We start from the raw sequence: 24,637 nt of genomic DNA on the forward strand, positions 1-24,637 counted from the left end.
TTTACCGGACTGGGGTGTGAGAGAGAGAGAGAGAGAGAGTCCTGTGTCACTTCTTCCTAGAGCTTCAGAAGAATCATGGCACAAACTGGGCTTCTAATGTTCCTCTGCGTACTGATGCTCCTGGTGGATCAGACCAGGCCTCAGGCTTCCAGACTCAAACCCAAAAAAGATCGCAGATCCAAGGACCGAGGTAATCATTTTGATTTTTGCTTACAGATAACGAGAGGGCGTACAGAGATCTCAGCTCAGAATTAGGCAAGTAATTACTGGCCTGCTTGAAAAGCTATCACCTAGTTTTCTAGAAAGGGTGCTTCGGGAAATTGTAGTGAACAATTAAATTTCTGCAGCTGTGGAATTTGTGATTATCTGCAGTTTCCAGCTGATGGCCAAATATACAGGTATGAAACATTAATGAGATGGCGCATACTTTTCTTCTCTGCCACCTGCAGCGAGGTTCTGTTTTTATTTAAGTGTACTATCACAGCACTTATCATCATCCTGTCTCACCAGTGTGCTTTCTTGTGATACAATAGTGAACAAAGTGAATGAGGAGATTTAGTGCATGTCACTTCTTTTTTTTTAATTATTCCTTTATTATTTTAAATAAATTTACAAGCCATTTTCATACTTGAATAGGAAATTCAGATATAAGAGAAAAAGAAAAAAAAGTTACTTCATAAACATAAGCATAAACATGAAGCAAAAATAATATATCTTATTTAGTCCACCATTTAGGAGGGGCAGGAGCCGATATATACTCAGGAGAAAGAAAAATAGGAAAGCATTAAAGAAAGACTTAGCAGATTATCCACTGTATTATTAATAAATCCTCGTCCTAAAAACAACACTGTTAGAATTCAATCTACATCATGACAATTTCTTCTGATCTATAAATTGTTTCAAGTGAACAGGATTAAGGAAAACATATTTAACATCCAAATATTTTATGTTGCATTTGTATGGATAGTTTAAATTAAATGTGGCTCCCAGCACCAAAGTAGCTGATCTTAATGCTAAAAAGTCCTTTCTTCTGGTCTGTGTGGATTTAGTAACATCTGGGAATACCCGGATTTTCTCTCCATAAAAAGGGACTTGTCAGTTTCTCAGAGCCAATTTTCTGACCAAATCCAGATCTTGCTGAAATACGAATGAGACCAGAAGTGTTTGTCTATCCATTGTTGAAGATAAAGAAGTTTCTAAGAGTTCTGAAACATTCATATCTCTTTGAAGTTGTTGAGCAAGCGGTAAATCTTCACTTACTTTTTTTACAGGTAAATAATAGACTTTATTCAGAGGTGGAATATTGTCAGAGGTAAATTTTAAATTTTCCGTCAAATACCTTTTAAATATATCCAAAGGAGAGTATACTGGAGTACGAGGAAAATTTAACAATCGAAGGTTTAGTCTTCGATTGTAATTTTCAAAATATTCAAGTCTATTATGAATCTGAAGATTATCCTGAATCAATTTTGTAGTTATTTCTTTCATTTTCCTAGAATCATCATTTAGAAGATTTATTTTTTCATTTGTCTCAGTACACATAGTAGTAAATGCAACATTTAAGTTCTGAACATTTTCTGAAAGTGTGTCAATCTTGCCTGATGAAGTTTTCACAGTGTTGTCCAAACGCTGGAGTGCTTCCCATATCGCCTCCAGTGTCACCTTCGCAATTGGGGCCTTAGATATCATAGGCCTCTCTTGCTGGGCTACAATGCCCTTCAACTCCGTTGTCCGGGGAGCTCCAGCAGAAGCTCCGATTTGCTGGCCCAGTGGTTGATCTGTTTCCCCGACTTCCGGGGTCAGCATTCCACCCTCAAAATCAAGTACTGCTGGCTGCAAAGGCGGGAAGAGTATCGGGGGAGACAACGACGTGTCAATTCCCTGGCTATCGGCGTCTCCCAGTGCCGATAGATCAGCGGGACCTCCCGAAGCTTGCATAGTGGACTGTCGCGTGAGAAACCGTTCCATCGTCTGCTGGTCGGGCGTTGAAGTTAGGGACGACTGGGCACGCACCCTAACGGTCCCTTTTCTCTTAGTATGTGGCATTTCCAAAAGGTTTGAGGTAAGTTTTCCAAGAAGAAATCACTAAGAAAAATCGTAGCGTTCCAGCAGTGTTGGACTAGTTGCTGACGCGAACTGCTGGTGCTGCCGCCATCTTGCTCCAGCCCTCTTTTCCCAGTATCTAGTGCATGTCACTTCTAAATCAATCAGGCATCATAAGAACATAAAAACAGCCATACTGTGTAAGACCAGGGCTTTTTTTTGAGGGGGTACTTGGGGGTACTGAGTACCGGCACCTTTTTCCACTGTCTGCTAAAATTGACCCATGTTTCTCATATTTTAATGGAAGAGCTCAGGTTCTACATACAAATTCTGCCTTGTCATAGATTCTGTGTCTGGTTGCAGGGGGCCTGGCTATTGTGGGGTGGGTCCCTCAATGATCACTCTGTCCCTGAAGGGTGCCCTGGCATTTGAGTACTGGCACCTTTTTTGCTAGACAAAATGCACTGTGTAAGACAAACAGTCCATCCAGCCTAGTATCCTGCTTCCAAAAGTGGAAAATTCAGGTCACAAGTACCTGACAGAATCCCTAATAGTAGTAAGATTCATGCTACTGATCCCAGGGATAAGCAGTAGCTTTCCTCATGTTTATTTTAATAGCAGACTATGGACTTTTCCTCCAGGAACTTGTCCAAACCTTTTTTTTTTTAAACCAGATACACTAACTGCTGATACCACATCCTCTGGCAATGAGTTCCAGAGCTTAACTATTCATTGAGTGAAAAAAAATATTTCCTCCTGTTCATTTTAAAAGTAGTACCTTGCAACTTCCTTGAGTATCCCCTAGTCTTTGTACTTTTTGAAAGAGTAAAAAAATCAATTTACGTTTACCCATTCTACACCATTCAGTATTTTGTAGATCACTATCACATCTCCCCTCAGCCATCTCTTTTCGAAGCGGAAGAGTCCTAACCTCTTATGTCTTTCCTCATATGAGAGGAGTTCCACCCCCTTAATTATTTTGGTTGCCCTTCTTTGAAAGTTTTCTAATTCTGCTATATCGTTTATAAGATATGGTGACCAGAATTGCACACAACACTCAAGGTGTGGTCACACCATGGAGTGATACAGAGGCATTATAATATTCTTTGTCTTTATTTCTATCCCGTTCCTATTAATTCCTAGCATTCTGATTGATTTTTTGGCCGACGCCACACACTAGGCTGAAGATTTCAACGTATCGTTGCTGCCTCCTAGGGTTGAACTTAGCATCAAATAATTATGATACTACTACTACTACTTAACATTTCTAGAGCGCTACTAGGGTTACGCAGCGCTGTACAAATTAATAACTAAGGACGGTCCCTGCTCGGAAGAGCTTACAATCTAAAGGGCGAAATGTCAAGTTGGGTAGTCTAGATTTCCTGAGTAGAGGTGTTGTGATTAGGTGCCGAAGGCGACATTGAAGAGGTGGGTTTTGAGCAATGATTTGAAGATGGGTAGGGAGGGGGCCTGGCGTATGGGCTCAGGGAGTTTGTTCCAAGCATGGGGTGAGGCGAGGCAGAAAGGGCGGAGCCTAGAGTTGGCGGTGGTGGAGAAGGGTACTGAAAGGAGGGATTTGTCTTGAGAGCGGAGGTTACGGGTAGGAGTGTAAGGGGAGATGAGGGTAGAGAGGTAAGGAGGGGCTGCAGATCGAGTGCATTTGTAGGTTAGTAGGAGAAGCTTGAACTGTATGCGGTATCTGATCGGAAGCCAGTGAAGTGACTTGAAGAGAGGGGTGATATGAGTATATCGGTCAAGGCGGAAGATGAGACGTGCGGCAGAGTTCTGGATGGACTGAAGGGGGGATAGGTGGCTAAGTGGGAGGCCGGTGAGGAGTAGGTTGCAGTAGTCAAGGCGAGAGGTAATGAGAGAGTGGATGAGAGTTCGGGTGGTGTGCTCAGAGAGGAAGGGGCGAATTTTGCTAATGTTGTAGAGGAAGAAGCAACAGGTCTTGGCTATCTGCTGGATATGCGCAGAGAAGGAGAGGGAGGAGTCAAAGATGACGCTGAGGTTGCGGGCAGATGAGACGGGGATGATGAGGGTGTTATCAACTGAGATGGAGAGTGAAGGGAGAGGAGAAGTGGGTTTGGGTGGGAAAACAATAAGTTCAGTTTTGGCCATGTTCAGTTTCAGGTGGCGGTTGGACATCCAGGCAGCAATGTCGGATAAGCAGGCCGATACCTTTGCCTGGGTCTCCGCGGTGATGTCTGGTGTGGAAAGAAGCCCTAACTGTTTAACACAACCTAACATGGGAGCATTTACCGCTTTCACTTTAAATGACTATTCACTTTCCTCCACTGAGAGAGTTGGTCATTTAACTCTACTCTCTGTTTTCTATTCATCAACCAATTCATAATCCACAACAGAACACTGCCTTCTGTCTCATGGGTTTTTTAATTTTCTCAGGAGTATCTCATGAGGGACTTTGTCAAACACTTTCTGAAAATCTAGATACATTACATTAACTGGCTTATCTTTATCCACGTGTTTATTCACGCATTCAAAGAAATGAAGCAAATTGGTTGGCAAGGCAAGACTTCCCTTGACTGAATCCATGTTGACTCTGTCCCATTAAACCATGTTTGTTTATGTGTTCAGTGATTTTACTCTTTATAATAGTTTCCACTATTTTGCCCAGCACTAACATCAGGCTCACCTGTCTGTAAATTCGCAGACAACCCCAGAATCCCTTTTTAAAAATAGGTGTTACATTGGCCACCCTCCAATCTTCAGGTACTATGGATGATTTTAATAACAGGTTACAGATCAGTAACAGCAGATCTGCAGTTTTATATATTTCTTTGAATACTCTGAGGTGTATACCATCTGGTACAGGTGATTTACTACTCTTTAATTTGTTGATTTGTCTTAGTACATAAGTACTGCCATACTGAGACAGACTGGAGGTCCATCAAGCCCAGCATCCTGTTTCCAATAGTGACCAATCCAGGTTACAAGTACCTGGCACAATCCCAAAATAGTACAATTTATGCCGCTTATCCTAGAAATAAGCAGTGAATTTTCCCCAAGATAGTGGAATTAGAAAAGGTTCAAAGAAGAGAAACTAAAATGATAAAGGGGATGGAACTCCTCTCATATGAGGAATGGCTAAAGAGGTTAGGGTTCTTCAGCTTAGAAAAGAGACACATGAGGGGAGATATGATTGAGGTCTACAAAATCCTGAGTGATGTAAAGCAAGTAGAAGTACAAAGACTAGGGGACACTTGAGGAAGTTACATGGAAATACTTTTAAAACAAATAGGAGGAAATATTGTTTCACTCAATGAATAATTAAGCTGTGGAGGTAACAGCGGTTAGCGTATCTGGGTTTAAAAAAGGTTTGGACAAATTCCTGGAGGAAAAGTCCATAATCTGCTATTGAGACACACATGGGAAGCAACTGCTTGCCCTGGGATTTGTAGTATGGAGTATTGCCACGATTTGACTTGTGACCTGGCTTGGCTACTGTTTGGAAAACAGGATAGTGGGCTAGATGGACCATTGGTCTGACCCAGTATGGCTACTCTTATGTTCTTATAAAAAGGGGCATGGCCATGGGAGTGGCATGGCTGGGTCAGGGGCATTCACTAAATATGCATTCACTATTATAGAATTCAGAGGAGCTACACCTAATTTAGGCATGGGAATTTACTCCAAGGTTCAGCTGGTGCAAATCCTTGTGCCTAAAAGTTAGGCGATGATCCTGGTACTGCGTGCTATTCGATAAAAGACACCCAACTCTGAGCACTGTTTATATAATAGTGTTTAGTGCACGTTTTTGGGATGCCATTTACAGATTTTAGTCCGGAGGAGTGGCCTAGTGGTTAGAGCACTGGTCTTGCAATCTAGAGGTGGCTGATTCAAGTCCCACCATTGCTCCTTGTGATCTTGGGCAAGTCACTTGACCCTTCATTGCCTCAGGTACAAACTTAGATTGTGAGCCCTCCTGGGACAGAGAAATATCCAGAGTACCTGAATGTAATTCACCTTGAGCTGCTAGTGAAAAAGGTGTGAGCAAAATCTAAATAAATAGTGTGTTAAAAAAAAAAGGCCTACCACAAAATGTGATAAAGAGTTGTGCAGTAATTTGACAGTTTGCACACACTAATCATGCATTAGTTTTTAAAATATTTTTGGAAGGGGCGTGGCATGGCCAAGGAAAGGGCGTGGAAGCATTATATAACTAGCGCATTATGAGTAGCATACCCTAACTGGATAATGCAGGGTTAACGCATGAGTACTTAGCACCTCCTATATAGGAGGCAGCAAGTGTTCCTGTGTTAATTGTTTGCAAGTTCTATATGCTGATGGAAAAAATTGCATGGAACTTGCAAAACAAATATATTTTAAAAGGCTACTTAGCATATAGGAAACTCCTGTGTTTAAACACATTAAGGGGCCCTTTTACTAAGCTGCGATCGGCTCTGCACAAATGCAGCGTGCACCCAAATGAGACTGCCGCCAGGCCAGCGCACCCTCCTGGTGGTAATTTCAGATTTGGTGCGCACCCATAACGTGTGGATGAATTATTTATTACATTCTTCCTACGCGCACCAGTTCCGGTGGTAACCGGCACTTGGCGTGCGCCGACCGCTCACCACGCATGTAGCTTTTACCGCTAGATCAATGGGTGGCATTAAGGGCTCAGGCCGGTTTTAGGCGTGCACTGGTTTCATTTTTACCACTGGCCCTTTTCCCATCCCATTTTTTAAAAAAACATTTTTTTGTAGATGCGGTAAAAACTGGCTCGGCGCGCACGGAGAACAGACAGAGAAAGAGTGAGGAAATACAAGTTGAAGCTAAGTTTCGCTCCTTCCTGTCCTTTTCATTTTCTAGTGCTGGTCCTTTTTGATATATTTTGTATTATTTTGTTCTGTTTGTTTTGCATTTTCTTTAGTGTGTAGTGTTCCTTAGGGTTAGATGTATATGGATTTTCATTAAGGTCTTTTCACACTTCATTTTTGAATTTATTGGTAAAGAAAGTAAAATATTAATAACAAATTTTTGAAAGGGTCATGTAACGAGGAGTCTCGGTGATGTATAGAGCTAGATAGTGAGCCGTTGTTACAGCTAGACTCACTGTAAAATGAAGCTCGGCTGTGGTGACAGCCTATACCGAAGTCTCCTCGTGTTTCCCTTTTTTTTATTCAAAATGTCTTATTGGGTGATTTAAAAGTATGTGATTCCTTTCTGGATTTCCCTGTACATCTCGTTTCTAGGGATTGATTCTTTTTTGCATTATTCATATTCGGCATTTGTATTCAGCTGAATAATATTTTTCATTATTTGACTGAATAGTAAGAAATGCTTAGTGGGCTTTATTATGATTTTATTTTCTATATTCAAACTGGTTTTGAAAATTTGTATTTTTATTTCTCACCGAAAGATAATTCAGGACATTAGTCATTACAAATTACTTCTTATGAGCAATGCTGAACTCTTCATAAAGGAAGACAGAATCTGTATATTAAGTAAATCTTTCTAAAATTCTTTTGAACTAGTGCTTTTTTTTCAGATTGCTTTTATGATGTTCCAAAACCACCGAATATTAGATGAAATAATAGGGAACTGTCCCTTCTTATCAAAATGAAAAATGTATTTGGTGCTCCTGTGCTGCCTCGAGAATGATGTACTTTCTACTATAGAACCGTATCAATCATTTTTTTTCTTTTACTGCATTTTTCATCCTGCAGCTCTTCCTGCTGCTTTGGGTTTCTGGCTCAATTGAAAACAATCTCTACTAGGCAACAGTGTCATGTGCCTCTGTTCACAGCTACCTGTGGGGTTTACTTATTTTATAACCAATATCCACAGGAGAATGTAGTAAAATCAGTTAGCTTAGCGGGGTTTAAAAAAAGGTTTAGATGACTTCCTAAAGGAAAAGTCAATAGACCATTATTAAAATGGACTTGGGGAAAATCCAGTGCTTATTTCTAGGATAAGCAGCATAAAATGTATTGTACTGTTTTGGGATCTTGCCAGGTATTTGTGACCTGAACTGGCCACTGTTGGAAACAGGATGCTGGGCTTGATGGACCTTCGGTCCATCCCAATATGGCAATACTTATGTACTTATATAGTCCAGCTACTGCAATAGTGACCCATGCAGACCTCACTAGCTATAGAACAAGATAACCCTTGAAAGTTTATCAAAAATACATTATTAGCAGTGGCGTTCCGACCCTATCTGACACCCGGGGCGGATCGCCAATGCGCCCCCCCCCCCGGCGAAATGACACCTTTCCCCCCCCCCGGGTGCACGCCACTGGGGGGGGGTGCCGCGGTGCGCGCCTGTTGCCCTGTCTCCAAGAACGTTCGCAATTCGCATGTGTTCACTGCTCCCTCTGAGTCTGCCCCGGAACAGGAAGTAACCTGTTCCGGGGCAGACTCGGAGGGAGCAGTGAACACATGCAAATTGCAAACTTTCTCGGACTGAGACAGGGCAACAGGCGCGCACCGTGGCACCCCCCCCCCCCAGTGGCGTGCACCCGGGGCAGACCGCCCCCACCGCCCCCCCTTGGTACGCCAGTGATTGTTAGCTAATAAATATCACCCACAACTTGGTTGTTAACCCTATTTTTCACAGGTACAAAAGCTAAAAATTTTACCAAATAACTAAACCTGACTTTATCCAATACTGCAAATCTTACTCTTTCTTATCCTAATTTTGGACAAGAAAGTAGTGATATTCAAGTTTTAAAATATTTTGTGTAATGCTTTTATTATTCTTCCTCATTATAGATTTTACCTATGGAAACATCAATTTTAACCTATTTCATAAAATAACTCTTTCTTGCTCAATCCGAACTGGGATACGGCACCGTCAGTCCTCATTCATATCTCCGTGGGGAATTTTCCATATGTAATAGACCCTCCCTCCCTCCCACTGTTCCTAGTCTGGTCATTGTAGTAACAAGTCCCAAAGCCGAGAGCTGTGTACCAGGATGCCTTCCACATCCCTGTAGTACTGGTCCAAAATATGCCCACTAGGTGTCACCCTTTTTTCATTCTTCTTTACTAAAGGTTTTGAAAAAGAACAAGGCAAATAACAAATTAATACAATACGCAAATACCAGGGAGGAAGGACCCAATGTAAAACTACTACTACTACTACTTATCATTATCATTTCTAAAAGAAATGAAGCAATCCATCTTGAGTCGAAATTTGAAAAAAATAAGCATGTAGATTTGTTAGGTTTGCTCAAGAACTGGTTGCCAAATCTTGAGTAGCTTCAATTTTCTGATACTTTCTACAGCTGTCACTGGTTCATATTTATGGACCGTGCATCCAGTGTCACCCTTAACATTAACAATGACTGTGATTTCCACCCCCCCCCCCCCCCCCCCCCACCTCCACAGACCAGGTCAGCTTATATAGACTACTAGTAAGAAATGCCCGTTTCTGTCAAAAATGAAACGGGCGCTAGCAGGGTAATCCCCCCCCCCCCCCGTCCTCCCTCCCTCCCGAGTTGCAGACACCCCCTCCATGCCTCCGTTCCGAGTTGCACACCTCTCCTCTTCGTCCCTTCGTCCCTCAGTGACGTGGTTGCGAGGGCCGCCCCGCCCTCAACGTCATCGCGTTTTGACGCGAGGGCGGAGCTACAGTGACTGGAGCCTGCAGGCCAAACCGGATATCTCAGGCGCCTCAAGTTTCCGGCTTGAGGCTTCAAAGTGCCTTTTATATATATAGATAGGGTCCTTTTATGAAAGAGTGCTAATTCGCCTGTTAACTCAATGCTGTGATATATGATACGTGGAGGGGCATAATCAAACGGGGCACGCAAGTTTTCATGAGGGCGTCCTCGCAAGACGGCCCCGTAAAGGGGCGGGGCAACCCGTATTATCAAAACAAGATGGGCGTCCATCTTTCGTTTCGATAATACGGTCGGGGACGCCCGAATCATGAAATTTAGGTCGACCTTAGAGATGGTCGTCCTTAGGTCGTTTTTGAGATGGTCGTCCCCGGTTTTCGGCGATAATGGAAAGCGAGGATGCCCATCTCAAAAACGACCAAATCCAAGCCATTTGGTCGTGGGAGGAGCCAGCATTTGTAGTGCACTGGTCCCCCTGACATGCCAGGACACCAACCGGGTCACCTATGGGGCACTGCAGTGGACTTCAGAAAAAGGTCCCAGGTGCATAGCTCCCTTACCTTGGGTGCTGAGCCCCCCCAACCCCCCCCAACCCCACTCCCTACAAATGTACACCACTACCATGGCCCTTAGGGATGAAGGAGGGCACCTACATGTGGGTACAGTGGGTTTGTGGTGGGTTTTGGAGGGCTCACATTTACCACAACAAGTGTAACAGGTAGGGGGGATGGGCCTGGGTCTGCCTGCCTGAAGTACACTGCACCCACTACAACTGCTCCAGGTACCTGCATACTGCTGCGATGGACCTCAGTATGGCATTTGAGGCTGGCATAGAGGCTGGCAAAAAAGTATTTTTAAAGATTTTTTTTGAGGGTGGGAGGGAGTTAGTGACCACTGAGGGAGTAAGGAGAGGTCATCCTTGATTCCCTCCGGTGGTCATCTGGTCAGTTGGGGCACCTTTTTGATGCTTGGTCGTGAAAAAAAATGGACCAAGTAAAGTCGCCCAAGTGGACGCCCTTCTTTTTTCCATTATCGGCCGAAGACGCCCATCTCCTAAGCACGCCCCAGTCCTGCCTTCGCTACACTGCTGGCACGCCCCCGTGAACTTTGGTCATCCCCACGACGGAAAGCAGTCGAGGGCAGCCGAAATCGGCTTTCGCTTATGCCGATTTGGGTGACCTTGCGAAAAGGACGCCCATCTCCCGATTTGTGTCGGAAGATGGGTGCCCTTCTCTTTTGAAAATTCACCTGATAATGGTCAGACTACTACTACTACTACTTAACATTTCTAAAGAGCTACTAGGGTTACGCAGCGCTGTACAATTAAACAAAGAAGGACAGTCCCTGCTGAAAAGAGCTTACAGTTTAAAGGACACAAAAATACAGTCAGTCAAATTGGGGCAGTCTAGATTTCCTGAATGGAGGTATCATGGTTAGGTGCCGAAGGCGACATTGAAGAAGTGGGCTTTGAGCAAGGAGGGGCGTATAGGCTCAGGGAGTTTATTCCAAGCATAGGGTGAGGCCTGGAGTTGGCGGTGGTGGAGAAGGGCACTGAGAGGGGGGATTTGTCCTGTGAGCGGAGGTTATGGGTAGGAGTGTAAGGGGAGATGAGGGTAGAGAGGTAATGAGGGGCTGCAGATCGAGTGCATTTGTAGGTTAGTAGGAGAAGCTTGGACTGTATGTGGTACCTGATCGGGAGCCAGTGAAGTGACTTGAGGAGAAGGGTGATATGAGCATATCGGTCAAGGCGGAAGATAAGACACGCAGCAGAGTTCTGAACAGATTGAAGGGGGGATAGATGGCTAAGTGGGAGGCCAGTGAGGAGTAGGTTGCAGTAGTCAAGGCGAGAGGTAACGAGAGAGTGGATGAGAGTTCGGGTGGTGTGCTCAGAGAGGAAAGGGCGAATTTTGCTGATGTTAAAGAGAAAGAAGCGACAGGTCTTGGCTATCTGCTGGATATGTGCAGAGAAGGAGAGGGAGGAGTCGAAGATGACTCCGAGGTTGCGGGCAGATGAGACTATGGGCAAAGAATGGGTATAAACTTCACAATGTAGAGAACGCACGATACCGTAATGAGCACTGTCATCGGTGCAGATAGTGTATATGCACCTAACCCCTCCGAAATAGAAGACAGTAAGTACATTTGCACTATCTACAATACACTTATTGAACAGTAATGCATTTTTCTGTTTAGTAACACCGGGGACATGCTAGGAATGCCCACAACAGTAAGTGCATAGGTATTGCATTTACCACATGGTAATCTGGGCACTTACGCCTGGATTCTATAAATGGTGCCCAAATTTGGGCACCCAAAATTGCATGCCATCCTGAAATTCGCACAGAAATATATTTGTCAGTGAACAATTAAAATCAGTAATTGACTGTTGACAATCAAATATTGATGTTAATTGGCTCTTATTTGGATTTGCGCATGGATCTGGCTGCACACAATTCTATACAGAGCTGCACCCAAATCTTCTCATGTGCAACCCAAGAGGGGTGTGGCCACGGGAGGGGCATGGGTGGGTCAGGGGCGTTCCAAAGAATTGCATGCAGTGAGACAGAGCCGGTGGTAGGAGGCGGGGCTGGTGGTTGGGAGGTGGTTGGGAGGCGGGGCTGGTGGTTGGGAGGCGGGGATAGTGCTGGGCAGACTTATACGGTCTGTGCCAGAGCCGGTGGTGGGAGGCGGGACTGGTGGTTGGGAGGCAGGGATAATGCTGGGCAGACTTATACGGTCTTTACCAGAGCCGGTGTTGGGAGGCGGGGCTGGTGGTTGGGAGGTGGGGATAGTACTGGGCAGACTTATACGGTCTGTCTGTGCCCTGAAGAGCCCCAGAAAACAACAAGGCAACCGATCTGCAAAACCCAATGTGCAAAGCAAACTAGCAGATCAGTATAATATCAAAAAAAACTTTATTGAAGATACCGTGTATGAGACAAATGCCCGACACAGGCCGTGTTTCGCCAAACGACAGGGCTGCGTCAGGGGCTAGTCTGTATCTTTCTTGAATTAGAGCGGTATCAAATAATCTATCAGGACAAGGATATAAGAAATTTTCTTCATAAAAAACCAGCATGAGCAGCTCAAACTAGCATATCCTGCGTGACGCCAGATAGTCAATAGTCAGACAGCAGACTATTTATTGACTATCTGGCATCATGCAGGATATGCTAGTTTGAGCTGCTCATGCTGGTTTTTTATTATACTGATCTGCTAGTTTGTTTTCCGTGTGCCCTGAAGAGGACACTTACAAATCAAGGTAGGGTATACACAAAAAGTAGCACATATGAGTTTATCTTGTTGGGCAGACTGGATGGACCTTGCAGGTCCTTTTCTGCTGTCATCTACTATGTTACCACGTTACAGAACCTGGGGACTGCGTGCCCAAGTTGCATGCCAGGATTTGCACCAGGTTTCAGTTGTTGCATGTGTCAAGGCCTCTTAAAGCGTAATATCTTTGAAGTATAACCTCAGCACACACCTGAAACCTCTTTATTTTCTGAAATGTACTCTATTGAATAAATGTAGCTAGTTTGATCACAGTTGGTAGTTCCTTAGAAGTTATTGCCCCAAGGCAAGAGATCTCGTAGTTCTGACAGCTGTATCAGTGGATGGAGATAGAAATTTGAAGAAAGGAAGCTTTTTTTGCAGAGGTGGGAGAGTGATTAGATAAATGAAGGCAGTTCAGAGATGGGATTTGTGCAATATCTTGAGAGAAAGAATGGGCAAGGTAGAAAGGTGAGTTCACTGCAGGGGGATAGCAGGACAAGTGCTGTCTGAACCTCATGGGCCAGAGAGGCCGCGAAGAACACCCACACATCCAGGGGAGAGAGAGAAACAGGGTTGCCAGGTGGAAAAATTTTTTCCAGCCTAAAGGAGCCCAAAATCCAGCCCAAAACCCGCCCAAACTCAAACCCCGCCCCTGACACCCCCGCCCCCGCGTCATCACCCCCGCCCCCCGCCGTCATCAACCCCGCCCCCGCCGTCATCGGCCCCGCCTCCCCCGTCATCGGCCCCGCCTCCCCGTCACTAACCCCGCCTCCCCCGTCACTAACCCCGCCTCCCACGTCACTAGCCCCGCCCAGAAACGTCATTAACCCCGCCCACCACGGCCGAAAAAAGCCGGCGAAAAAACCGCAAAAGCCGGCGAAAAAACCGCCCCGAAGCCAAAAAGGAGCCCAAAAAACCGCAACCCGCCGCGGGCAAAAATTTCCCGCGGCGGGTCGCGGAAAACCGCCCAATTGGGCGGTAAAACCGCCCACCTGGCAACACTGGAGAGAAAGAAGACCCAATAAGGACAGAGCCTGAGATCAGGTAGCAGAGGTGGTCACAGAGGGCAGCCTTGATTGGAGAGAAAAGTCATAACCTAGCTGACCTATCAGGACAGAGATAGTAAGAATAATCAGGAAATGACTGTAGGTAGACAAAGGAGCCAAGCTTGGCTGAGAAAGGGAGGTCTTTGTAGGAGAATAGACCACTAATAGCAAGCTTTATACAAACAAGCAGAGGTGACTGCATTACATGTGGGACTACGTTACGCACAATGCATTGCTCATATATCTTTGCAGTGAGTGACTGCAGCAGTAAAACTCCTTAGAAGTGAGAACAACAGTGGGGCTAGGTTGAGCGGGGCTAGGTGGGAGCAGGGGGCCCCATCAAACTGGTCTGCACAGGGCCCCGCAATTGCTAAGACCAGCCCTGCCTGGAAGGGAAAATTTTCAACCAAGGACTTCTCATTTTGCCCCTGATTCTCTTCCTCCTTCTTACACTGGGCATGAGTGGACACTAGGCCTTCCAGCCCTGTTAAGTGCTTCTTAAAATAAACCCAGTCCCTCCCCAGAACTAAATTGTATGGAAGCCTAGGAAGGTCTGTCACCTGCACATTTCCCTGCTATGGAAGCCCCAATATATGTACTTAATTCTAACGGTACCCTGGTAACTATTCTCCCCATCTTTTATGCAACTCCTCAACATCTCCCATAATTTCTAGGACATCGAGCAATGGTTAGCGCCAGAGTCTAATAAAGCATTGACAAGAACTCCTTCAATTTTCACCTCTTGGGAGTAAACAGCTGCCTCTGTTCCCTCCTTATCCCCCAGGAAACCCATTTTCACATAACAACCTTTCATCAAATGAATCCCTTTTCCACATTTATAGCACTTCACCCCCCCCCCCCCCCCCCCACCTTAGCCTTTCTCCTGCGCAGGGGGTTCATCAGCTGTCCCACCTGGGAACAAGCTTCTTTTGGAACAAAGGGGTTGAATTGGGCAATCTGGGCCTTGAAATACAACTCAATACACATGATAGAGGCCTCTACTGAGCTAATCCCTTCCTTAATTAACCAAGTTCTCACTTCCCCAGAGATAGCAAAAAGGAACTGTTCAGTGACTGCTTCTTCCACTACTTGGGTCCAGCCACTTGTTGGCCAAATCTTTCAGCCTCTGGGCAATAGCTCGAGGGCACTCCTGCTTGCCTAGAACCATGTCTCTAAACGTTCTCCTGTAGGAATGTTTAGTAAGGCTTAAATGGTCCTTGATGGCAGCCTTAAGTGTTGAATAGTCCGAAGCTTGGGCTGAAGGCAAAGCCCTATAAGCTGCTAACGTTTCTCCAGTTAAGGTGATGGCCAGGTATATAGCCCACTACTCAGGTGGCCAGACAGCTGTTCCTGTCACCCTTTCAAAAGTCGCTAAAAAGTCATCAACATCATCTTTTACTCCCATCTTGCCTAAAGTAAAGGGATCCAAAACCATTAAGAAGGTTATTGGAAAATGCGTACATTTATAGCCACGCTAAAAGTGGCCTCAACATGTGAGAAACCCACGCTCTAGTAATAGCAAAGGCAACTTTTTAGTGCAGCTTAGTAAAATGGCCCCTAAAATTCATTTTATAAGCAAATTTTTGAAAAATTGGACCCTGTTTAAAAAGAAAAACAGGTGGTACTAACTCTCTTGTCGTTTTTCTTTTAAGAAAAGGATGGTGATTTGAAGACTCAGATTGACAAACTCTGGAGAGAAGTCAACTCCCTGAAGGAAATACAAGCTTTGCAGACAGGTAAGCATACCCGATTAGGTTTTACCTGTAAATCCCTTGTACTTTGGAACAGGGGCGTAGCCAGACACCCAATTTAGGGTGGGCCTGGGCCCAGGATGGGTGGGCAGAATAACTTTGTCCTGCCCCACAAGTAATTTGGTCTCTCTCTCTCTCTCGCCTGCATGCCATTTGGTCTCTCAAACATCCTCTCTCCCTCGCATGCAGCAGCTAATATACACTGCTCATGTTGGCCCCACAGCCTTCCCTCTGATGCAACTTCCTGTTTCCGCATAGGTGGGAATACATCAGAGGGAAGGCTGTGGGGCTGGTGCGAATAGTATGTACCAGTCGCTGCTCGCTGCAGGCGAAGATATGCTATTTACAAGGTATGCAGGAGGGACAGTTGTTGGGAGTTTTTGGCTGGTGAGGCTTAAGGATCCCTGCCAGGCCCACCCTTGGCTACGCCACTGCTTTGGAACATGCAGAAAATTCACTTTTTTTAAGTAGTTTGGGAAACATCACATCCTGTAACCACATTGAAACCTTTAACTGAATCCAGTATGTTTTAAGTCACTGGGAATCGTTCTTGCCCTTGGCACACTGGACTCCCTTCCCCCGGTTTACCTTCTTTTCCCATTTTCTAAAAGGCGCCCTGCAGCCGGCACTGGCCTCTTCTCTACTTTGGCCCACCTCTGAGGAAAGTGGAAGTTACATCAGAGAGGTGGGCCACAGTAAAGCAGTGGAGTAGTAGTCAAGGGTGGGCCCAGGTGAGCACACTTATGATGTGGCTGGCAGGGATCTCCAAACCTCACTAGCCGAAAACGCCTCAAAACTGTCCCTCCTGCTTACCTTGTAAATAGCAGATCTTCACCTGCAGCGAGCAGCGACTGATACATACTGTTCGCACCGGCCCCACAGCCTTCCCTCTGATGTATTCCCGCCTATGCGGAAACAGGAAGTTACATCAGAGGGAAGGTTGTGGGGCCAACATGAGCAGCGTGTATTAGTTGCTGCTCGCTGCAAGTGAAAATGTGCTGCTTAAAAGGTATGTGGGGGAGGGGGGATGTTTGAGAGACCATACGGCATGCAGGCAAGAGAGGGAGAGACCAAATCACTTGTGGGACACTTCTTTTGTCCCCTCTCTAGTCCCACCCAAAATACAGCCAGACCATACCCCCTTCCCATATGGATGTGCTGCAGTTTTAGACATGTCTATCCCAGCTTTATAAAATCGGGATTTATATGTCCATTCAATGTGATTTTTAAATACCAGTTTTTGGATGTCTAGAATAAGAATACAGCTTCTAAAGTAATGGCCGTAGTTTATGCACCAGTGTGTGTGTGTATATCAAACATATAAACGGCGAGTGACCATACTCACTCGCAAATGCGCAGTAGAGACTTCCCTCTCTGTCCCGCCCCCGCGTTAATGAGTGATGACGGGGGCGGGACAGAGAGGGAAACTGTGCGAAGCCGCCAAGGTCGCTACCGCTTCCCCCCCCCCCCCCGAGGTCGCCGCTACCGCTCCCCCCACCCGGAGTCGCTGCCGCCACCCCTCCACCCGGCCCGGGCCCTCTCTTCGCTACTGAACTTACATCCATTCGCCGGAACGCAGCACGCACATCAGCTGAGCTGCCATCGGCCTTCCTTCCCTGCCCGTGTCCCGCCCTCGCTGACATTACGTCACACGAGGGCGGGACACAGGCAGAGAAGGAAGGCCGACGGCAGCTCAGCTGATGTGCATACTGCGTTCCGGCAAATGGATGTAAGTTCAGTAGCGAAGAGAGGGCCCAGGCCGGGTGGAGGGATGGCGGTGGCGACTCCGGGGGTGGGGTGAACAGTAGCGGCGACCTCGCGGTGGGGGGGAGCCAGCGTCGACCTCCGAAAACCCCAATACCAGCCTGTTTTTACAGGCTCAATGGCTAGTATATATATATATATATATATATATATATATATATATATATATATATATATATACAAAAAGAGAGGTATGCCCTACTGCGATAAACAACTTAATAAAAAAAAGAGCAGAGGGTGTATGAGCTTACCAATTCAGATGGTACAACATCAAAAGTGTAAGAAATATATAATCATGAGGAAATAAATAAAATAATTTTAAAAAATAGTTAATTTTGTTGACATTTTCCTAGAGACAAATCTTAAAATTAACCAGTTGTCTAATCTATCAAGGAGCTTTTTGAAAATTGACCTAATACTATCAATTAAAGAAATTAGATATAACCATCTATCTATACATATAGTGTGTGTCTCTATATGTATTACAAATGAACTTCTATTAATTGCAAGCAGCATATGGGATGTCTTTCAGGATTTTATCTTCAGGACCGATAAATGGCTTGTGTTCTTCAAGATATGTGCTCTTTGTCTCACTGTACTTTCTTTAAAAAATTGTAAAAGAACATTATTCAGGGTAAAAGGAAATGTATCTGAAAATAAAGTACCAAATAAACAACCATCTTATGTCTAGAGACAAAGTTTTGTTCACTAAGTAAAGAAAAAAATTACTTATGACCACTTGGAGAACTTTAACTTTTTTTTTTTGTCTATTAGATTGTAAGCTCTTTGAGCAGGGACTGTCTTTCTTCTATGTTTGTGCAGCGCTGCGTATGCCTTGTAGCGCTATAGAAATGCTAAATAGTAGTAGTAGTAGTACAAAAAAAAGACCAAGCACAAAAAAACAGCACAAAGGGCTTTTAAAAACAAAAGGGAACACAATTTTTTTTCATTAAAAAAATCCTTTAATAGTGAACTTTGATTGAAGAAAGACCCGACACGGGCCGTGTTTCGGTGCCACCTGCGTCAGGGGTCACACCAATGACAAAGCGGGATTCAATAGACCAATTTCAAAAGGCTGATGCTTTCCAAAATTCTGTGTGATATATTCCTCCGAGTAAAATGTAGTGCGAAGCTCACACAGCAGCAGCATAAATCGTAAATAATATCTGAAAATAGAGTGCCAAATAAACAACCATCTTATGTCTAGAGACAAAGTTTTGTTAACTATGTAAAGAAAAAAATAATTTATGACCACTTGGAGAGCTTGCCACATAACTGGTGAATACAGAAATTTCCTGTTTTGCAACCTTGCACTTGCTTGCTAAAGGTTAAGTGAACTGATAGATAATTCATTTTGCTTTAGCTCTTACATGCCCTGCGTATGAAAAGACCTTTAGATCTCTGCATCTGGAGTTGGGCCAAGTCTACACCTATTTCCTGATCCCTCAGACAGTATTGCCTCGGTATGCAAATATCCTGTTTACTGAAGCAGTCCTAAATGTATTAATAAAAACTTCTATGTAAGATATTAAAATATGTCAAAGACAGCATATGAGGTCCTTTGGAGCAATAGTGTTACAGACAGAGAAGTTAAGGTTGAGTCTGCTGCCCGCTGGAACAAACGAAGACTTTGCAAAGCAAAGGGCTCGAACTCTAGAGAGTAGTATGTTGACTGCCACTAAAAGAGAAACGCTTGCTGGTGGAAGATGTGATGCTAAGAGTTCTGTCATGAAAGAAACGTTAGCTTAGTTACAGACGGCACCTTATTTTCTTGATTCAATCATCTGGGGAGGCAGGGGGGGAATTTCAGCATTAGGTATATCACTCTGTATTTCTTTCCCTCCTTACATTAAGAGTGGAGGAGTGGCCTAGTGGTTAGAGCACCAGTCTCGCATTCCAGAAGTGGCAGGTTCAAATCCCACTGCTGCTCCTTGTGATCTAGTGCAAATCACTTAACCCTCCATTGTCTCAGGTGCCAACTCAGATTGTGAGCCCTTCTGGGACCAAGAAATATCCAGAGTACCTGAATGTGACTCACCTTGAGCTACTACTGAAAAAGGTGTGAGCAAAAAAAAAAATTAAGATGGAAAAAACAATGTTAAGTTTCATTAAAAAATTAAACCTTTTTTGTTTGAGAAGTAATAATTATAGGGCCCTTTTAACAAGCTACTACTACTACTATTTAGCATTTTTATAGCGCTACAAAGCGTACGCAGCGCTGCACAAACATAGAAGAAAGAGCTTACAATCTAATAGACAAAAATAAAGCAAGCAAATCAATTAATGTGTAAAGGAAAGAGGAGAGGAGGGTAGGTGGAGGCGAGTGGTTACAAGTCAAAAGCAATGTTAAAGAGGTGGGCTTTCAATCTAGATTTAAAGATGGTCAAGGATGGGGCAAGACGTAGGGGCTCAGGAAGTCTATTCCAGGCGCAGGGTGCAGCGAGACAGAAGGAGCGAAGTCTGGAGTTGGCAGTAGTGGAGAAGGGAAAAGATAAGAAGGATTTATCCATGGAGCGGAGTGCACGGGAAGGACGAGTGTGGAGAGATACTGGGGAGCAGCAGAGTGAGTACATTTATAGGTTAGTAGAAGAAGTTTGAACAGGATGCGAAAACGGATAGGGAGCCAGTGAAGGGTCTTGAGGAGAGGGGTAGTATGAGTAAAGCAACCCTGGCGGAAGACGAGACGGGCAGCAGAGTTTTGAACCGACTGGAGAGGGGAGAGGTGACTAAGTGGGAGGCCAGCAAGAAGCAGATTGCAGTAGTCTAAACGAGAGGTAAGGGTGTGGTGAGGGTTTTGGTAGAGTGCTCGGAAAGAAAGGGACGGATTTTACGAATGTTGTAAAGCTGTGGTAAAAGAAGCTCTGCGATGGCATCAGTGCATGGATTTGCCACATGCTGAGACCCCTTTTACTGCAACAGGTTTTTTTTTTTAAGGAAATAGCTATGCGATAAATGCAAACTTGCCATACAGCCATTTCGTAGGGGAGCCCTTACCTCTTCCTATTTAGGAGGCGGTACAGGCTCCTGCACTAACCAGGCGGCAACCAGGAAGCATATGCCACTGTCCGATTACTGCCGAGTAAACGCCCAGTGGGAAAAATTAAAATATTTACGGTCGCACTGGAAAGGGTGTGCGGTGGGAGCGACAGTACCGCCAGCTCCCACGGTGGGCCAGCAGTATTGCCAGATTAGCGTGCACCAATGCTGTGTTAGCGTTACTGCGTCGTTGTAAAAGGGTCACCACGTTAGTTATTATTTTCTAGTTGCCTTGTTTAATATTTTTAGTGTTTTTTTTATTATTTTCACATCATTATATGTATTGTAAGGTCTCCACCACTGGGAGACTCTTGGAAAAGTCTCCTGCACCGGGAGACTCTTGAATCCCTCGGCCCTTTAGCTGAGTTGTGTGCTGTAATCCACTGCTAAAGAGCACACGGCAATCCACAAGGTCAGATCATTATACTTTATTGTAATCCCTTTGTGTCAACTGCTCCTCCAAAGGTCATTCTCAAGAAGCATTGCAGTTCAACAGCATAGCATTCAAAACAAAACAAAACAAAACAAAACAAAAAACCCCAAAAGGTTCCAAAATCTCAGCAGTTCATATAAAGCAGTTATGTAAAGCAATTTTTCAAACAAAGCAGCTCAAAAAGGGCTCAAACTCCCAGCAGTTCATGTATAGCAGGTATGTGAAGTAATTCTCCAAACATGGTAGCTCCAGAAAGGGTTCAACCCCTCCCCAGCAGTTCATGTCAGCAGTAAGGCAAAACCATTCCCCAAACACTGCAGTTCAGAAAGGGTTCAAACTCCCAGCAGTTCATGTGTAGCAGTTATGCAAAGTAATTCTCCAAACACGGTAGATCAAAAAGGGTTTAAACTCCCAGCAGTTCATGTATAGCATGTATGCGAAGTAATTCTCCAAACATAGTAGCTCCAGAAAGGGTTCAACCCCTCCCCAGCAGTTCATGTCAGCAGTTAGGCAAAACCATTCCCCAAACACTGCAGTTCAGAAAGGGTTCAAACTCCCAGCAGTCCATGTATAGCAGTTATGCAAAGTAATTCTCCAAACACGGTAGATCAAAAAGGGTTAAAACTTCCCAGCAGTTCATGTAAGCAGTTATGCCCAAAACCACCACTCCTCCTCTCTCCCTTTCAAAAGAAATCAACCTAGGGAGAGTGGCAAGGGTCCCTCCCCAACCAGGCCAGCATTATACCCTGACCACCACCCGCATGACCCTTCCGTGGTAAACCTTTTCTCTCAGCTCCCCTCGTAGGATAGCCGCCTTTTCCCTTCTTCTACCAGGCTCTCCTCCCGAGCAGCCCTCTCCTGTTTCACCTCCTTTCCTTCCAGTTTAGTCAGAGCAGCAATCTCCATCGGCTCCTCTTGCTCTAGTTCTTCCTCCTTTTCTTCCCCTTGCCAGTCCATAGGTTCCTCCCCACACCCATTGCTCAGCTGCTCTCCATTTGCTTGATTGGGCAGGTTCAGAACTCCTTCCCTCATCCTGGCTCTCTGGGACAGGTTTTTCCAACTCCCTTCTCTTGCCCTTCTTCTGACCTCCTCTGGGGGCTGTTGGGGATTGTAGTCTCTGTTTCTACCATGGGGCCTTCTCAGGGGCTGCTGGGAATTGTAGTCTTTTCCTTTTCTCCAATCCCCCAGGGGAAAAGACTCCTTCCTTTCTCTACCCAGTCTCCCTCCCTCTCGAGCCTCCTCGTTCCTCCATGTGCCTTCATTCTCCCTCTCACCCTCATATTCCTCACAGTATTGATTGTTTATTTCAAAGCTTGAATTTCATTGTATTCTTTATGGCCTGTGTTTACAAAGGCGCCTGACGGTAGCTACCAACCCCAGCGTGTGCCATTTCCAGTGCTACAAAAATAGTTTTGATTTTTTTTGTAGCACTGATGCATACTTGGCGGCAATCAGGCAGCAACGTGTGCTGCCTGGCTACCGCCGAGTTAAAGCGGGAGCCCTTACTGCCACCTCAATGAGTGGCAGTAAGTTCTCCCCCCTGAAATGGCCATGCAACAAGTGATTCACTTACCGCACAGCCATTTCTTGTCCTCCGAAAAAGACAGCCTTTTGCCTGCATCAAAAACACACGCTGATGCTAGGGCAGGCCCCCTTTTACCAGAGCTTAGTAAATAGGCCCCTTAGTGCATGCTAATTCCATTAGCACACATTAAGCTTTAGTAAAAGGACCCCAACGTTTATTTATTTGTTTGTTTGTTTGTTTTTTATGAAAATGCAGCTGAAGAGTCAATAGTGTAGTACCTCAATGGCTTATTTGCACAAGTAAAATTGTCCTGACTGTAAGGAATCGATGCATAGAGCCTACCAGGCCAGCAACATGTTTTTAAAACCATTTCCAGATGGTTTAGCGAACATGTTATTCCATTTCCAGATGGTTTAGCAAACATGTTATTCAACGAGAGATGCACAATGGGGTTCTGAGGGCTTTTTACCATGTAGGGGAGCAAACAATGGGAATCCTATGCTAATCTATTTAAATAAGCTATTAAGCATTCAAACATGTATTCAAAGCGTTGCACAGCCATTATCCAAGCGATGCACGAAGCAACTCCTACCTTTACCATGGAAACTTTAACGGGAGGCCTGGAGCTGTCGGTCCTGACAGTTCTTCATTGTTGCAAGTACTCTACAGCCGCTCCAGGGTCTTCTGCCACTCCCGCAGGAGGAGAAGAACCCGCAGAGAGATAAGACACGCTGGAGCAGAGAGATCGCTGACCACAGCAGTGAAGTGTGGGAATGGAGGAGGGAACACTTTTTCCTCACGCCCTCTCTCTCGGTGGTGGGGATGCAGGGAAGACGCCGGAGCCCCAACATGGCAGTCTGCTCGCCAGCCGCTGCTCCAGCCCTGGAAGCATACCCCACAGTAGTTTTGAGAATAAAAAAAAAAAAGCTACACTAGCTTTCATACCCAAAGCTTCTATGCATGAATGAAAGTCATATACAAGCGCTGCCCTGAGAATATGCAGAACAGCCACGCTTATCGATTGGCTGTTCTGCTCATTCTCAGCTGGCTGACTGGCTTCCCTCCTATCGAGCTGCTTGTTGAATTTGGGAGGAGCTCATTTGCATGCAACTTGCTTTGGGACTTGCTCTGTATTTCCAAATTGGTAATTTTTACCGAGGTGGAAATACTGGGCGGTTCTTTCCTGGGACCTTTGTGCATTTCTCTATAAGAGCGCCCTGAGCTAAAAGCAATACAAAAATTAAAACTATTCAACATTTTAAAAATATTATTTTGGATAATAGTTCTGTTGTACATTTATATACCTTTGCTTCTTTATTTGGGTAACCAGTTGTCATCTATCCACAGTCTGCCTCCGGGGCACTAAATTCCACAAGAAGTGCTACCTGGCATTCGATGAGTCCAAGCACTTCCATGAAGCAAACGAAGACTGCATCACCAAGGGAGGGACACTGGCTATTCCCAGAGACAGTGATGAAAATCAGGCTCTTCGTGACTATGGCAAGAAGAGTGTCCCAGGGGCAGCAGAATTCTGGTTAGGTATCAATGATATGGTTAATGAAGGGAAATTTGTTGATGTCAATGGGGTTGCCATAAACTTCTTCAACTGGGACCGATCCCAGCCCAATGGAGGCAAACGTGAAAACTGTGCCCTGTTTTCCCAGTCATCTCAAGGCAAATGGGTGGATGAAGCCTGTCGTAGTATGAAAAAATACATTTGTGAGTTTCTTATTCCATAAGAGGGTATGTTCAAAGGTTGCAATCATGGCTGTTGGTAGGTTCTGCAATATTTTATATTTCTGTATCAAAAACAAATGTCATAATATACTGTAACACATCCCAAGAATAAAATGGGAGAAATATTCAGCCCATGACAGTCAGCGTTTTTTAATAAACTGGCCAACACAGGCTTTTCAATATTCGGATATTCAGTGCTGAGTCATATCCAGATATCGGCACTGAATTTTCAGGTGTATTGTGGCCTCTGGTATTTATCCTGGTACTGGCAATATTCAGCATGGTACCCTGATAACTACCTGAATAAAATTAAGATGGCCTTTTTATTGTCCTAACTTTATCCAGATACTTACCTGTTAGCAGCAAGGAGATTTAATAAGACAGGAGATGGCATGAGCCTATCTGACCCACAAGCCTGCCGCCATACTGAGTGACCC

General features: G+C 44.9%; 1 protein-coding gene across 1 annotated transcript; it reads left to right on the top strand.

Annotated features, from left to right (window-relative positions):
- CLEC3A (C-type lectin domain family 3 member A) lies at positions 1-24,329 on the top strand. The gene is made up of 3 exons (XM_030202647.1): positions 1-190; positions 15,607-15,690; positions 23,811-24,329. Exons 1-3 carry the CDS (start codon positions 76-78, stop codon positions 24,200-24,202), a joined length of 591 nt encoding a protein of 196 aa, XP_030058507.1. The 5' UTR covers positions 1-75; the 3' UTR covers positions 24,203-24,329.
- The last annotated feature ends 308 nt before the right edge of the window (positions 24,330-24,637 follow it).

This window comes from Microcaecilia unicolor, chromosome 5 (assembly GCF_901765095.1).
Source record: "Microcaecilia unicolor chromosome 5, aMicUni1.1, whole genome shotgun sequence".
NCBI lineage: Eukaryota > Metazoa > Chordata > Amphibia > Gymnophiona > Siphonopidae > Microcaecilia > Microcaecilia unicolor.